This window comes from Sturnira hondurensis, unplaced genomic scaffold (genome assembly GCF_014824575.4).
Source record: "Sturnira hondurensis isolate 20B ecotype Veracruz unplaced genomic scaffold, ASM1482457v3 Scaffold0022017, whole genome shotgun sequence".
NCBI lineage: Eukaryota > Metazoa > Chordata > Mammalia > Chiroptera > Phyllostomidae > Sturnira > Sturnira hondurensis.
Window position 1 is genome coordinate 10808052 of NW_028094648.1, and position 15647 is coordinate 10823698.

The 15647-nt window shown below is 37.0% G+C and overlaps 1 protein-coding gene across 7 annotated transcripts in view; it reads left to right on the forward strand.

The window, feature by feature from the left end:
• Nucleotides 1-1188: 1188 nt before the first annotated feature.
• The window catches only part of GNPDA2 (glucosamine-6-phosphate deaminase 2), a 29562-nt gene continuing 15103 nt past the window's right edge, over nucleotides 1189-15647 (forward strand). The window contains exons 1-5 of one of the 7 annotated variants that reach the window (XM_037034098.1): nucleotides 7547-7630; nucleotides 8029-8126; nucleotides 10207-10348; nucleotides 14240-14341; nucleotides 15400-15582. In XM_037034098.1, coding sequence (XP_036889993.1) covers nucleotides 10225-10348; nucleotides 14240-14341; nucleotides 15400-15582 — 409 coding nt within the window. In that variant the 5' untranslated portion in view covers nucleotides 7547-7630; nucleotides 8029-8126; nucleotides 10207-10224. Of the gene's footprint in view, nucleotides 1195-7503; nucleotides 7631-8028; nucleotides 8127-10206; nucleotides 10349-14239; nucleotides 14342-15399; nucleotides 15583-15647 lie in introns of those variants that run through there. The other 6 variants (XM_037034099.1, XM_037034097.1, XM_037034100.1 and 3 more) reach the window with 6 other exon arrangements.

Here is a 15647-nt window from a genome sequence, read left to right on the forward strand (position 1 = left end):
AGCCACATGCAAAATAATAAAATTGCACATAAAAATAAACTCAACGTATACTGAAAGCTTAAATATAAAACCTGAAATTCTAAAATTCCTAGAAGAAAAAAATAGAAGACCCTTGACATTGGTTTGGCAATGATCTCTTGGATATGACCCCAAAAGAACAGTCAGCTAAGCAAAATAAACAAGTGGGACTACATCAAACCAAAAATCTCCTGTGCACCGAAGGGAATAACCCACAGAATGAAAAAGGCAATGTATAGAATGGGAGAAAATATTTGCACACTATATATCTGATTAGATGCCAGTATCCCAAATATATGAGGAACTCCTACAACTCAATAGGAAATTAACAAATAACTCATTTAAGTAATTGTTAAAGGACTTGAATAGACACTTCTTCAAAGAACACACAGAAATGGCTACCATGACAAGGTGCTTGATATCACAAATCATGAGGGAAGTGTGAATCGAAACTGCAGTGAGATACCACAGTTTCTTACACCGGTTAGTGGGGTTACTGTCTTAAAAAGAAGATAACCAATAGTAATGAGGATGTGAAGAAATGGGCCCCTTGGACACTGTTGGTATGACTTTCAAATGGTATAACCACTATGGAAAAACAGTATAAAGACTTCTCTAAAAATTAAAACATAATTAACATAAGATCCAGCAACCTTACTTTCGGGTATCTGCAAAAGAACTATCCAAATCAGGATCTCAAAGACATAAACACACTCCCATATTCGTGATATCCCAAACAGGAAAACAGTCTAAACATCCATCAACAGATAAGTGGGTAAAAAATATGACACATACACACAATGGAATATCATTGATCCACAAAATAAATGGCATTCTGCTGCATGTGAGAAGATGGATGAACCTGGAGCTCATTGCGCTAAGTGAGATAAGCCAGTCACAGAAGGACAACCTGTATGATTCCACTTATACGAGGTATTTAAAACAACCAAATTCGTAGAAGTAGAAGATGGATTACTGGTTGCTGGAAGCTGGGGGCAAGGGGAAAAAAGTATTCATTGTTCAATGTTTATAACTTTTCAGTTATGCAAGAAGAATAGGATCTCAAGATCTGCGGTATAACTTAGCACCTATTACGTCTACCATACTGTATGATGCAGGTAAACATTTTGTGGAGAGGGTAGTTCTGTTGACTGTGCTGATGACACAGAAGAGGGGGTGGAAGTGTAAGGAAACGTTGCAGGCAATGGGAATGTCTGTTTCTGTGACTGTGATGAGGGTTTCATGAGTGTATGCAAGTGCCCGCACTCATCAAATTGTAAACATTAAATATGTGCATGTTCCTGTATCAATCATACCTCAGTAAATGTTTTTTAAAAATAACTTTAAGCATAAATATATACATAAATTAAAACAAAAGAATGAAAAATATTTTTTATTTGAACACTAATTAAAATAAAGTTGGAGTTATAATAATATGAGATAAAGAAGATTTCAGAGAAAAATATTACTGTGGATAAAGAAGAGCCCTTCATAATGATGAAGTGATTAGTTCCTCAAGAGCATATAACAAACCTAAATTTTTATGGAGTTAATAACAGAGCATCAGAACACACAAACCAAGCACTGACAAAATGCAACCGAAGGCAGACAAATTCACAATAACTGTAATTTCAGTACTACTCTCTCATTAATTGATAAACTAAGCAGACATAAAATCAGTACAGATATAGGAGACTTGAACACTATCAACCACTTTACTTAATCAATATTTATAAAACAATCTACCCCCAAACAGCAGAATTCACATTTGTTTTCAGGTGCACAGGAGTATATACCATATTCTGGGCCACAAACAAGACTTGATTCATTTTAGAAGAATTATGTCATTACAAAGAATGAAGTAAAATAGAAATCAAAAACAGGAAGATAGCTGAAAAATGCCCAAATATCTGGAAACTAAGAACACATATCTAAATAACCTACGGGTCAAGAAGAAGTCAAAAAAAATTAAAATTTTATGCTAAATGAAAATGAAAAGGTGAGTTGTCAAAACTTATGAGATATCAATAAAAATCAATGAAATAGAATACAAAAAAAACAATGCAAAACTGAATTAATCCAAAATTTAGTTCCTTGAGAAGATTAAATTAATAAACATCTGAACACAGTGATTAGGAAGAAAAAATGAAGGTACAATTTATCAACATCAGAAATGAGAGAGGGGAAATTCACTATGGGTTGCACAGCTAAAAAAAGAATATGATAAACAATGTGATGCCAATAATTTTGGCAAGAGAAATTGCAAAGTCCCTTGAAAAACCCACTGTCAAATATCACACAAAAAGGAATCTATTGAGGAGACCAACTAAAATGTAAGGGTAAGGAGATCCAAAAATTTGCTTCTCCATAAAAGTGAAGAGAAAACTGGTGAACTATCAAAATCAACATCTTAAGAATTCTAGAGACTGATTAAAGACTTTCAGTAACCAGGAGAAAGAGAGGTTATGCATGGAAGTTGTCTGAATATCATTAAAAGTAGTTAATTTTGTGTGTTTTACCTAGCTAGTCTGTCGTCTATTCCTAGATCAATGGTAGCCTTGTTGGGTGGGGGTAGGGGGAACAAAACCACTCTGGAGCGCATTCAAATGCTCCTTTCCAAATAATAGCCATTCCTTAACCTTTTTATTTAAGGTAAAAGAAAGAACCTCCCAAGAAGCTGTTGAAAGGCTTGTCGTTATTTGTCCAACTCAGAACTCCAGTGTAGCGCTAAAGCCACAGCCAGGGGGAAAGTGGTGTTTGTTCAAAACTTTACAGGCAAATGTATCATTGCTTCTGCCTGAANAGGTTATGCATGGAAGTTGTCTGAATATCATTAAAAGTAGTTAATTTTGTGTGTTTTACCTAGCTAGTCTGTCATCTATTCCTAGATCAATGGTAGCCTTGTTGGGTGGGGGTAGGGGGAACAAAACCACTCTGGAGCGCATTCAAATGCTCCTTTCCAAATAATAGCCATTCCTTAACCTTTTCATTTAAGGTAAAAGAAAGAACCTCCCAAGAAGCTGTTGAAAGGCTTGTCGTTATTTGTCCAACTCAGAACTCCAGTGTAGTGCTAAAGCCACAGCCAGGGGGAAAGTGGAGTTTGTTCAAAACTTTACAGGCAAATGTATCATTGCTTCTGCCTGAAAGACCATGACCATGGCCAAAAAAAAAAAAAAAAAAAAAAAAAATCATAGCCAAATCAAGTTTATCTCAGCAATGCAAGTGTTGATGGAAGAAACTTCCAAAACTGTAACAATTTTTATGAGCTTATTTGAGCCAAACTCATGACAGATCTCAGTGGATTGAGAAAATGCTGTGGAAGATGGCAGTTGTCCCTTTTTCTTTCTTTTTTTAATTTTATTTATTTTTAGAGGGGAAGGGAAGGAGAGAGGGAGAGAAATATCGGTGTATGGTTGCCTCTGCCGGAAACACACAATGTACCATGTGTCCCCTGCCAGGAACTGGCCTGCAACCCAGGTGTGTGCCCTGACTGGGAATCGAACTGCGATCCTCTGGTTCGCAGGCCCGCGCTCAATCCACTGAGCTACACCAGCCAGGGCTACCAGTTGTCCCTTTTTCATATACATCAGAATCAAAGGAGAAGAAGTAAGAGGGTTATGTGAAATCCACTGGTGATAGATCAGAGAGACAGGAGAAAGCAAGGGGGGAAATCTCTGGGACTGGATAAAAAGTAAAACACACACTGCTTTGGAGTGGTAGGTACAGGACAGTTAACCATCAGCATTGACAGCACACAGAGAGGGTGAGCACTGAGCAAGACAACAGTGCGGGGCTCTGTGGTCTCCCGCTCTAAGTGCAGTAGGTGTGCCCTAAGCAGTCTGGAAAAGGGGACTACTCTGGCACTTCAAAGGTATGTTATTTTAGATACAAAAAGACAATAGACAGGCTGTTAAGGAAAAGACTGACCTTTGTCAAGGAAGATACTGGCCTAGGCCATGGCTCCTGGCCGCCACCTGCTTCTAGTTAGAAAGTTTTAATTTCGGACCACCTTATATGTTCTGTCTTCAAGTTTGTGAGGCCACCATGCAGGCCTCCCCTGAGCTTGTCAGGTTTAGTATGCAGACCCCTTTTTGGTCCACACAAGATATATTTCGTATTTGAAAATCAATCACTGTATTCACCAACAGACTAAAATGGAAAACCATACCGTCATTTCCATAGATGCAGAGTGTTTGATAAATAGCATCCATTTTTTATTTTAAAAATACCCAAACTGTCAGTCATTAGTGAATGCTTAATCCTAGGGCTAGCCCAGGAAAAACACCAAATGAGGCTGCCCACTCACCTCCTACTCTCTCAAACAATCTGCTGGTCTTTCGTAGCATTCACGAAGCTTAAGTGGCTACTCATTGCCTACAGTATAAAGTTGAGCTTCTACACATAGTCTATAAGAACACAAAGTTTAACTCCTACATGTAGTCTATAAGATATCTCAGTTCTTGACCTTTCTTTCTAGATTCAATTCCTGCTTGAATCTGCTTGAAACATATCCAGCTCTTAGCTACATGAGAGTAATTCAAAATTCCACACGTGTGCATTTTACTTTCTTGCCTGCATCCCCTTGGCAAGCTGTTTCCTGGACTTCAAGGGCTCCGCTCTGTATTTTTTTAGTGGCAAAATCCAGCTTACCCTGATCTATCCTGATCTAACTTCTGTCTGTTCTTTGCAGGCATACAGGGTGATATTTGTTTTGCATACACATCTGGTCATGGTATACCCTGCTAAAATATTTTGTAACATACAAAAATTTCACAGGCCATAAATTCCCATAAGCCATTTCTTATTTTTAATATATCTATATAACATACATTTTTAATATAACTTTTATTTAAATCTTTTCTCAAGACTCTCTCATGTGTGCGAGAAACTTAAGCCAGCTGTTTTCAGATTCACTTAATTAATGCTTTCTTAGTCATTTTAAGTATAAGTGCTGTTATCTGTAGATATTGAAACTGGAAAAGCCAGCATCTGTGCTGCCTGACACCTACCTAACCCAATAAGCAGAGACAGGGATTAAATCTTTATGGACGCCTTATTCAGCTGCCTGGCAAGCTAAGAATATAATGGGTTTGTACACTAACAGACCATGTTAAATTTCATTTTCAACTGAACCTTTTTACCAGAAGAAAAGTGTAGGTAAGGGATTTAGAATTCAGGGGAAAAGTTAATCAGATATAAATCGACAGCATTCTTCAATCGTTGTCCTGGGTAGTGGTCATCTCACCCTGGACCACAATGGCTCTGATACCATCTCAATGGCTTGCAGTCCTCCTCAAGGCAAAGGTGGAACCGCTTATGGTCTCTTGGAGTCCAGGTGGGTCATTCCTTCAGTTCCTGAAACAATAGCTTTCCTATACACTGATTACTAAGCTCATTAGCTCTTACCTGAAACTAAAAAAACTCTAGCATTGGAGTCCCCCATCTGTATCATTCTTCCCAGACTTCAAGTCAAGATGGCATCTAAGGTGGGGAGGCTACTGGTGTCTACATCAATAAAGACATTTGTTCTGGGATCATTTTCTCTTCTCTGGCATCCACTGAAATGGGTAAGTATCTCCCTGTGGTTTAAGGTCGTAAGCATATATCCCAACTGGTATCTGCTGAAACATCCTTTGTCTATTGGCTTCCATTGTATAATGCACATTGACTGAAACACTATTTCAGGTTCTGTGTCAGTTAACTGAAGTTCTATATCAGCTACTCTGGATCACAGCATGTGACTGCTATCTGATGTTTCTCTCTGTGACCTGTAGTAGACCAGGGTTTTTATCAGGCATATTTTCCTGTCACCTACGTAGCCATCTCTACTCTACTGCTTTTATGCCACTCAAAGTCTGTCCTTGAGTGAAAGCTTATTAAAACCCTTCATCTAAAACCTTTGTTAAGGACCTATTAGTTTTGCCATTCCTTGGGGTTTTATTTGGAGGACATTCAGGTAACTCCAAACATAAAGGCATAACTCAATTAGAATCTCATGATTGAGACTACTTTGCCTTATTAGGATTTACTGCGTGATGTCTGTACCTCACAAGACTATTAGTTCACTGAAAGCAAGGGCTGTGTCTGTCTTACTCAAATTGATGTCTGGTACATAATAGGGTCTTGAATGGACAAATGAATGACTCAGCTTACATGCTCTGGCCTTTCTCAACCATAATTTTTCTACTTAGCATTAAATATTTTGCTCTTGATAGAAGTAACTACTTGCTTTAATCTTGGTACAAAGATCATGGCATTTGGGTTGCAAGAGGTAAGCAACACCAACTTAGAGAAAAGGCAGACGGAACATGATATAGTGTAATCACAGCAGAATTAACAATAGTCAGTACTTATAGCAGGAAGGAGCAGAACTTGCTTCTCTGGTGTCAGGAACCCATGAAGAAGCAAACCTGCTGGGAAAGAATGCATTCTTAAACATCCCATTCTGCTCCAATAATATTCCATGTAAAGCTCTTCTTATTACTTGCACGTCTTTTTGACCACAATAAACACACCATAGATTTTTGTTAAATGCCACATTGTAGTCCTGGAAAGGTGTTAAAAACTGTTTGGTTGATTTTTTTGTAAGCTAACTAAATGCTATAGTGCTAAGAAACTTTTGTAATACCAGTTTATAAGAAACTTTGCTCTTCAAAGTTATATCATTGAGAATGGAGCATCCTATTCTTGGCTAAAGAATGCAAGCAAGGGGTGTCATTTGACCCAAGGAAGCTGGATTTACACCCAGGTGCAGAACTACAGATGAAGAATTTGGAGACGCTACATTTCACATTCTCCCCAACTTTCTAGTGTCCGAGGAAACAGGACCTCGAGACCGTCTGTCACTCTACGCTGATGACAGACTGTATTGTTCCTAACAGAACTCTAAACAGCGTTCCTAGTGGGGCATAGAGAAGCCACACAACCCTCTTTTGGAGTGATTGCTGCTTCCGCCGCTTCCCTAGCCCTGCTTCCTCCCCCCGCCCCACTTCCTGAATAAAGATCTGATTCTGTTTCCTCTACCACATTTTCAGACTCAGCATAAGGCCTTAAAAATCTCATAAAAATCTCCTTCTGGGTTTACTTTTACTGAGCCACTGCAAGGTTTCCCATTGTAAATACGCTGCCTTTCGAAGCACTTAATAAACTTAGCTTTAATGAGCTTGTGGATGAAAAAGCTCTTAGCCGGAATTGTGCTTGCAAAGTGGAAGGCATCCAATTGCTTCGTTCTAAGACAGATGAAATCCCTATTTCCATTATGAGCAATAACCAAAGAATGTTTATGAATGAGCACTGTAAGTAAACCCGGCGTTCTAAATCTCATAAACTCAAACAATCTACCGCAATTCAACCTCTGAGAGAGAAAAAGAAAGGAGGGGCAGGAGGATAGAGACCCTCGGGACAGAACCCTGAAGGTCTGTACACCGCCCATCCCTAGCGGGAAGGAGCACGCGCATGCGCACCGGGCGCAGGCCTCGCCGCCCTCCCTTCCTCTCGTTTTGCATCCGGGGCTTAGGGTTCGCGCTCCTATTGCGGTCCCGGGTCGTTCGGGGGTGCGAAGTGCTGGATGTTCTGGTTGTTTCCAGCGTCAGAAGAGCTGGTGGGACGGCGGGTGAGTCCAGGGCTATTGGCTAAGAAGGAGAGTCGGGCGGTAGGACCCGGCTGGTCCTTGTCTCCTCGGTGGGGCTTTGTACCGAGAGAGGGACGTGGACCCCGGGGCGGTTATGGGGTCCGGGGACCCCGGAGGCGCGCGGGGGCGGGGCAGAGGAGGAAGGACGGCCGGCGTCGCACTTGGCTGGCCCTGCAGGTCAGAACTGGGGCTCAGGGAGGGGGCTTCCCTCTGGCGCCTCCTCTCTGGCGGCTTTCCTCTGACACTTGTCCGAAATTCGTAAATCCTCCTCACTTGAGTGTAGCTGTAGTTTCTGGAGTGCTTGGCCCGGCAACCGCGCAGTGTAAGTGGATCTGCAGCCTCAGACCTTTTATTTTTATTTTTATTTTTATTTTTGGCAGAGACCACACCCTTCTCTGCTGCCCGGGGCACCTTCTTTGGAGCGGGCACCCCGCCCCGCACGTGCTCTGCTTGGTTCGTACTTCTGGGACCTTTTCAGGTTAGATTCTGTGTGGTGTGGGGCAGAAGCCCACGGCCACGACCCTGGAAGTCTGGATCCTAGCATAGATCCTACACTGCCCGTGAAACCCTTGTTGTGTGGAAGTTCCCACCCAGCTCTGAAGTTCTGAGATTTGTGTTCAGCAGCCCTTTCTCCAAAATGAATCAGCACCTGGGGAAGATGAAGGAAGGTGTGGTGCTGTGTCACTTTTTGAGAGGTCTCTGGTTGTGGTGCCAGAAAATGGCCCAGGGCCATAGAAGTTTGGATCTCAGAGAAACCCATTTCCTAATTTGCATGCGTAACTGTGGCAAAACCTTTCTGCTTTTCTCTGGGTGAATTGATTCATTTTGGACTCCAGGCAGTTTAAAAAATAGACAAAACTTGCCTGTACCTGACTTAACTTGAACCTCTTTCCAATGCAGCCATCTAGTGTGGTGTGGGGTTCTTTTCCAAATTTAACCCGATAGTAAGAATCAGATGTGCTGTTTGTAAAGTGGGGACTCCCGGAACCCCATTTCAGAAATACTGTGTTCGGTGAGAGTGGCCTGGGAATCTATGTTTTAAATAAGCAAACGCTACTTACCTCTTGTTACTGTATCAGAGTTCTAGATGTTAGTCATTTTTTGTTGTTATGCCAGAAGCCTAAATTGTTATGTTCCCAAGGACATTGTTTAGGTTCTGTATATTCATTGTAATGTGACCTGCCCCTGTGGATTTAAAGAAGTTGACTTGTTATTCTATGTAAAGCGTGTGGACACAGAATTTGGGACTTCTGCTGCTAAAGCAGTTTCTAAAAGGATTGGTTGGGTGACAAGTCCATGTAAATATAAAGCCAAATTAAATCTGGGATTGTAGAAATAGAAAACTTGAGAATTAAAATGTGGAAGTTATGGTTATAGTGTAAATGTTGTAAATCTTGACAATATTAGAAAAGAATACATCTTACAAAAATCAGGATGTAAGAAAGTATAACAGTGCAATTTTTTCTTTCATTATACTAGGTCAATCCACATTGTCTAAAATGGAAGCATATAATTTTGAAATGATTCTGCTCTTTTAATATTTGTATAATTCCTGTTAACTGTACAGTACTCTTTTAGGAACTGAAATTGCTTTTTGTGAAGAAATAGTTTCCCCGAAGGTCAGCAGTTTCTTAGTTCACTTTGTTTTTCTTTTGTTTAATGCAGGGAAAATTTAGTGCTATGATATCTATTAAAATAGTATGTCAAAAATCAATATAATTTTATTAAGCAATGTCATCCCAATAAGTCTAATTAAAAATGAAAAAATTGTCTCAAATAAAAGTATCTTTAAACACTCAAAATAGCATGTATAGTATGATCTCAATATTAAAAATTATTTCTATACATTCTGTTTACTTGTGTGCATTGGATAACTGCAAGATGTAAGCCTAATAATAATAGAATTATTTATGAGTCATAGGATTTGGGTGGATTTTTTAAACTGTTTTTTACCTTTCTATATTGATTGAAAAAGTTTTAAAGTCCAAGTATCATTTTTATAAAAACATTATTTAATAAAGGGAGGTTTGATTTTTATATTATTTATAGGGAGAATTCTGGATGTTAGTAAATAACCAAAAAGTTGCTGAGTAATCATTACACCATTAACTTGCAATCAAGAAATGAGTATTGCTTTGTTTCCCTTTAGGTTTGTTTTATGTTGATTCATACAGTATCCTTGTAGAGACAACATAGTGTCCTTATAGTAAATTTGTCTTGATAAGAATTCTGGCTTCCTCACTTAGTAACTGTGTAAATTGTGTAAGTCTCTGTCCTCATCTAAAACTGGGCATTATATTTACTTTTGCGGATTGTTGTTAGGATTATTATATGTACTAAAATAACTTAGCCTACTGCCCAGACACCAAGGTCTGTTTAAAAAAGAACAGCTATTACTACTATTAACAAAGCACGGATTGTATTTGTATTCATGCGTGTCATTCTTAAGTAATGTCTGTTTTTAATTCATCAGGGTGTTACACTTCTGTTTAAGTGTCTGTAAGTTATTTCAAGGGTTCTGTAATGAAATTTTCTCAGGTTTGAACTTCTTGTCCTAGAAGCTGTTCATCACTGTGATGAGGCTTGTAATTCTCGATAACTATGACTTGGCTAGTGAATGGGCAGCCAAATACATCTGTAATCGCATCATCCAGTTCAAACCTGGACAGGACAGATACTTCACCCTGGGTTTACCAACAGGTAATACATCTTTCCCCCATTTTAGATATTTGAAATTATGGGATTGAAGGATTTCCTTTAATGAAATGTTTCTCCTTTATTTCTTATCACATCACTGATTAAATATATTAGTATATAAAGCCAGAAATCTGTCTACCTATCTATCTATTTATCTATCATCTGTCTATCTAGCATCTACATTTTGTTACTATATTTTGTTTAAATTCTCTCTCACCTACCACTCCAAAATACAGAAGGAAATACCCTAACTTAAGTGATGGTCATAGTATTTTTTGTACCTTTTTTTGTAGGTTTTTGTTGTTGTTGTTTTAGGGATATCACTTTCACTATTCATATAATTTCTATGAGATTATTCTTCCTATTAACCATGAAGAGGTACCTAGAGTGTGTGTTATTGCCTGTCACTTTCATCTTAGCTGCTTCATATTATTGTATTAGCCCTTTGCTATTTCTGTTTATTTTCCTTCTTTTATAGAAGGATTCTAAGTAAAAAATTACAGATTGGTATGTTTTCATGACAATAAGTACAAGCATTAATTACATATTTTATTGAATTTAGTTCTCTGTCAAGTTTTTTCTTAAAAAATAACCAAGTAGTGTCATTGGCATTGTGGCACTTTATTTGATACTGTAGGTTTCCACAGGAACAGTATTGGACCTGGAAACAGAACTGCTACTTTTGTGCTTTCTGCAAGGCGTTTGTTCTACATTCCTGGGCCTCAATTTCTTTACTTCCTAGAAAGATAAGGATACTGACAGCTTACAATCTGTTTGAGCACAGATAAGAGTGCACGTGCAAGTCCCTTATATACTACAAATATTATATAAATTTAAAGTTCCCATAAATGTGTTTTATTCAAACAGTACTTTCTCCTCCTGTTCTCCCCATCCCTAACACATGCCAACTACATAAAATGTACAATCATAATATTTTTTGCACTGGCATAATTTTTATGAAAGCTGATCTTTATTTACCAAGTTGACTTTTTTTGTCTGTTGTTTTGCTTTTTGCTTTTTGGTCCAGTGCAATAGATGGCAATGAGCATGGCAAATGGCAGAGGGGCACTTTATACAACCAGCCGCACACACCACTACTGGGTCTTCCCAGCGGCCACGGTGCTGATCCGTGAGCTCTAGTGGTTGAACCATGGCTTTCTTACCAGTTTGTACACTGCAGACCTGCGCTACATTCAGGCCACTTAACTCAGTCACTCTGGCTTAAGTATGGTGTGGAAATAAACTAATTTGAGTGTGAGGGCAAATCAGCTTCAGAGTCATAAATGCCAACAGTGCTAAACATTTTGGGGTATTTAGATATACAACTTTTGCTTTGTTTTGGCTAGTATCACTGCCTAGTAATGTACCTGCCAGGAATGTATCTCTGGAAATCTGCTGGTGGTGTTTCCTGCTTTTCTCCTTCATGGACCATTGGCCATCAACAGTGTTAATCATCTCCCCTACTCTTTGTGCTTTTGAAATGTGAGCACACGTTTCTGTAACTGCAAGGAACACGCTCTATTGTAATTACCCTCTAACCAAGCACAATTTCTGAGATGTATCTGCTCAGTGTATTTATTGAAGTGATTTTAACAAGCTTGACATTTAAGGGCATGAATGCTCTGGGCCTGACCTACTTCCCTGACTTATTCCCACTGTTCCTCTGAACTGAATCATGACAGGAAAATTAGCCTGCTTTTAGTTTAAGGAATAGGCCTGAACTTGCCGGCTTTGCTTTCACTCATATTGCTAGTGTGTTATATAATGAAAACTATATGAGCTCTGGAACCAAACTATTGGATCTCTGGCTTCACTGCCATGCGATATTTAGCAGATTCTTTCATCTTTTTTGACCCACATCTTTTATCTTCATAATGGGAAAGATAGTGCCAACTTCCCAAGGTTTGGGGTGTACATGAGCTAATGTGTGAAAACATTAGCATTGTATCTAGCACGTGGAGGGCATACAAAGGCTGTCTGTGAACCTCCTCCCCCATTTTTTTCTGTTCTCCACTACAACTTACCCTCTCTTTGCCTATTGGAATTCCGCTCCTTCAGGACTTAGTTGAAATGTCATCTTCTTTGATCCTTCTACCAACAAGCAAGACTATAGTTTTCTTGGATTCGTTACAGTTCTCTGGACTTCTTATAGGTTATTTATAATAGTTTTCTTGTGTTAAAGTTACTCTGTACTTGCTACCCCATTTTTTGAGTTCTCCTAGGATAGAAATAGTCTTAATCTTTATTTTATCAGAATTATAGTAAGCTCTTGCTAAATATTAATTGTTACTGAGTATTACAAAGCAAATATTTCAATGAATTTTTAAAATCAATATACCCTATACCATATCTTCCATTGTTTTTTTTCTTTAGCCACTTTGATTAAAAAGTGGAAAATGCATGTTTTTTGTTTTCACCATTGTGACAACTTCTCACTTTTTAATTTATATATCCTTAAATTAAAAGGGATTTCCATAGATATAGTTATAGAAAGATAGGCCCAGAATACTTATGCTTTTAGAGGAAAGAAGGAAAAGCATATTTATCTATTTTTTGGCCATTTTTCATGTTAGTGGGCTGTGGTTCTTTGAGAAGGAATCATAAAATTTGACAACATAAATTTTAAATTATTAATTGCATTTTAAAACAATGTGTATTCCTAACTTTAAGAAAATCTATTAGTCTTTTGTTCTCTGAATTGTCCATATGATATTTATTATTTACAGCCACTCTCTTATTGTCTTCTCAAAAGAGAGGCAGTCTTTTTACTATAGAATTTGTTTCTATGTGTGTATATATTCACATACATACATATACGCACATGTACATATATATTTATATGTATAAACATATACACTTTATTTTTTGCCAGAAAAATATAGTGTATATGTTTATACACTAAACTAAACTGTTTAGTCCTGCCTACCACTTCAGTAGAAATTTTGTGCACAGGTGCTTTGTTTTGCAATGATGGGTGGACAAAGAATCGGCACCCTAACCCAGAATGTGAAGACCAGGGCACTTGCTGTTAGAATGCAGCCAATCCTGCCTTCCAGTTTGTAACTAAATGAAAAAGCATAGTGTATTCAGAAAATAAAGGGAGGCCATTCTCAAGTGGCTAAATTGACTTATGTTTATTGTACTATATCATGAAGGATTTTTTAAAATTCTTTTGATTTTATAAACCGTATAAAGAATTACATTTATAAAATAATAAAATAAGGGACTCAGAGGAAATACCCAAGATCAAGATCCCGTTTCCTGGAAGTCATTTTACGTATGCATTCTGCTGATACGTGCTGAAGATAACATATAACAAATGAGGAACAGGAACTCCAGTTAAAAACTTGAAGACTAAGTTTCCTTACTCAATCCTTGCCAATTTCAGAGTCAGTTTAGAAAGTAGGTAAGGACAATATTTAATTTTGGCTCTAGTTTTCCTTTTGATTTTAATACATGGTCAACACTTGATCCATTTATATATCCTTTAGGGTACAAATCCTCTAAATTTTTTTCTCAAGAGGTAGATTTTTTAAAAATTCAAATGTGCTAAAAGTTTCTAATCTTGGAATATATATATATTAGTATATATGTGTATATATATGTGTATATATATGTGTATATATATACTAATTCCAAATACCTAACAACTCAAGAATAATTTTCTGAACTGTAATTTCTATTGACAGATTTCCGACTTTATCAGCACATTCTAGTTTAATAAAATATCAGTGTACCTTCAAAAGAGACTAATTAATCATATATGTGTTAATTGAATACATATTTAAATACTAAGAATTGTTTGCCTATTATAATAGAGATATAGGATAAAGTTAACCTAAACTTTTAAATTAAATTTTTGTTCTGTTAGAAAATAAAATTTTTATCTTTTAGGCAGTACACCATTAGGATGTTATAAAAAACTAATAGAATATCACAAAAATGGAGACCTTTCTTTTAAATATGTGAAGACCTTTAACATGGATGAGTATGTAGGTAAGCTATATTTTTAATATATTATTTGGATATGTTATATATATTATTTTTAAGTAGCGTGAATATATTTTGAGAATAATGTAATTTTGCAGTTATGTTTTCAATATGAATATACTTCTAGAGTATAATATATAGCTTATGATGAGGTTGGGGATTTATTATAAAAAGTCTGTGTTTTTGCAGTAATAGCACAATATAATAGAAGGAATGTGGGACTAAGAATCAGAAGGTCTGTATTCATCTTGGGCTCTGCAATTTACTAATCTTGACCTAATTTGCTAACTTTGACCTAATATGTTCACATTTCTTATTCTTTTAAAAAAAATTTCCTGAAGGCAAAGTTAAGACCAGTCTTCTTGTGGGGAATAGAGTAATAAATACATCAATATAAAAGTAATTAGCAAATTAAAGATTTTGTAAGTTTAAAGCTATTATATTTATAGCGTTAAAGTTTTTATAATTTATTGATTGTTAACTTGCTTAACTAGAAAGATATGTGATGCATATAAACAGTGCTAACATTTAAATATAATAAAACATGTTTATTGGTAGCCTAAATGATAGCCAAGAACTCTTGTGATTCAGTCTATTTTGTAGGCACGTAGGAAGAATACAGGAGGAACACGGACCATCATTTTAGTTGTGTGGTTAATTTACATTGAGTTTAACACATCAGTTCCATTGGTTAAAATTTTGCATGTTCGACAAATGGAATCTAGTGACTAAATGCACATGAATTAGACTTTGGTGTTTGAGTTCCAGCCCCTATATGGCTTATGTAACTGCAAGAAAGCTGTTTGCCTTTTCTGTGCTTCTGTTGTAAACCTGTAAAATGGGACTGATGATATTTTTATAGATGTACAAATTAATAGAGTTAGCATGCATGTACAGTGGTTAAAATAATACCTGGCATATATTCCACATAAAAGTGCTCTTATGTTGAATGTGGTGTAGAAAGATTATATGTTTTAAATAGCATTGAAAGCTTAATCAGAAAAGTACATTTTAGATTTATTTCTGAAAATAATTACACTTATATTTACTAACTTTACATTTAGGACTTCCCAGAAATCATCCGGAAAGCTACCATTCTTATATGTGGAATAACTTTTTTAAGCATGTTGATATAGATCCTAATAATGCTCATATCCTTGATGGAAACGCTGCTGACTTACAAGCAGAATGTGACGCATTTGAGAAGAAAATAAAAGAAGCTGGAGGAATTGATCTCTTTGTTGGAGGTATGTATGACATTTTGTCATTAGTCATTTATTAATACTTGGTTAAGGTGCTGTGAGTAAAAAAA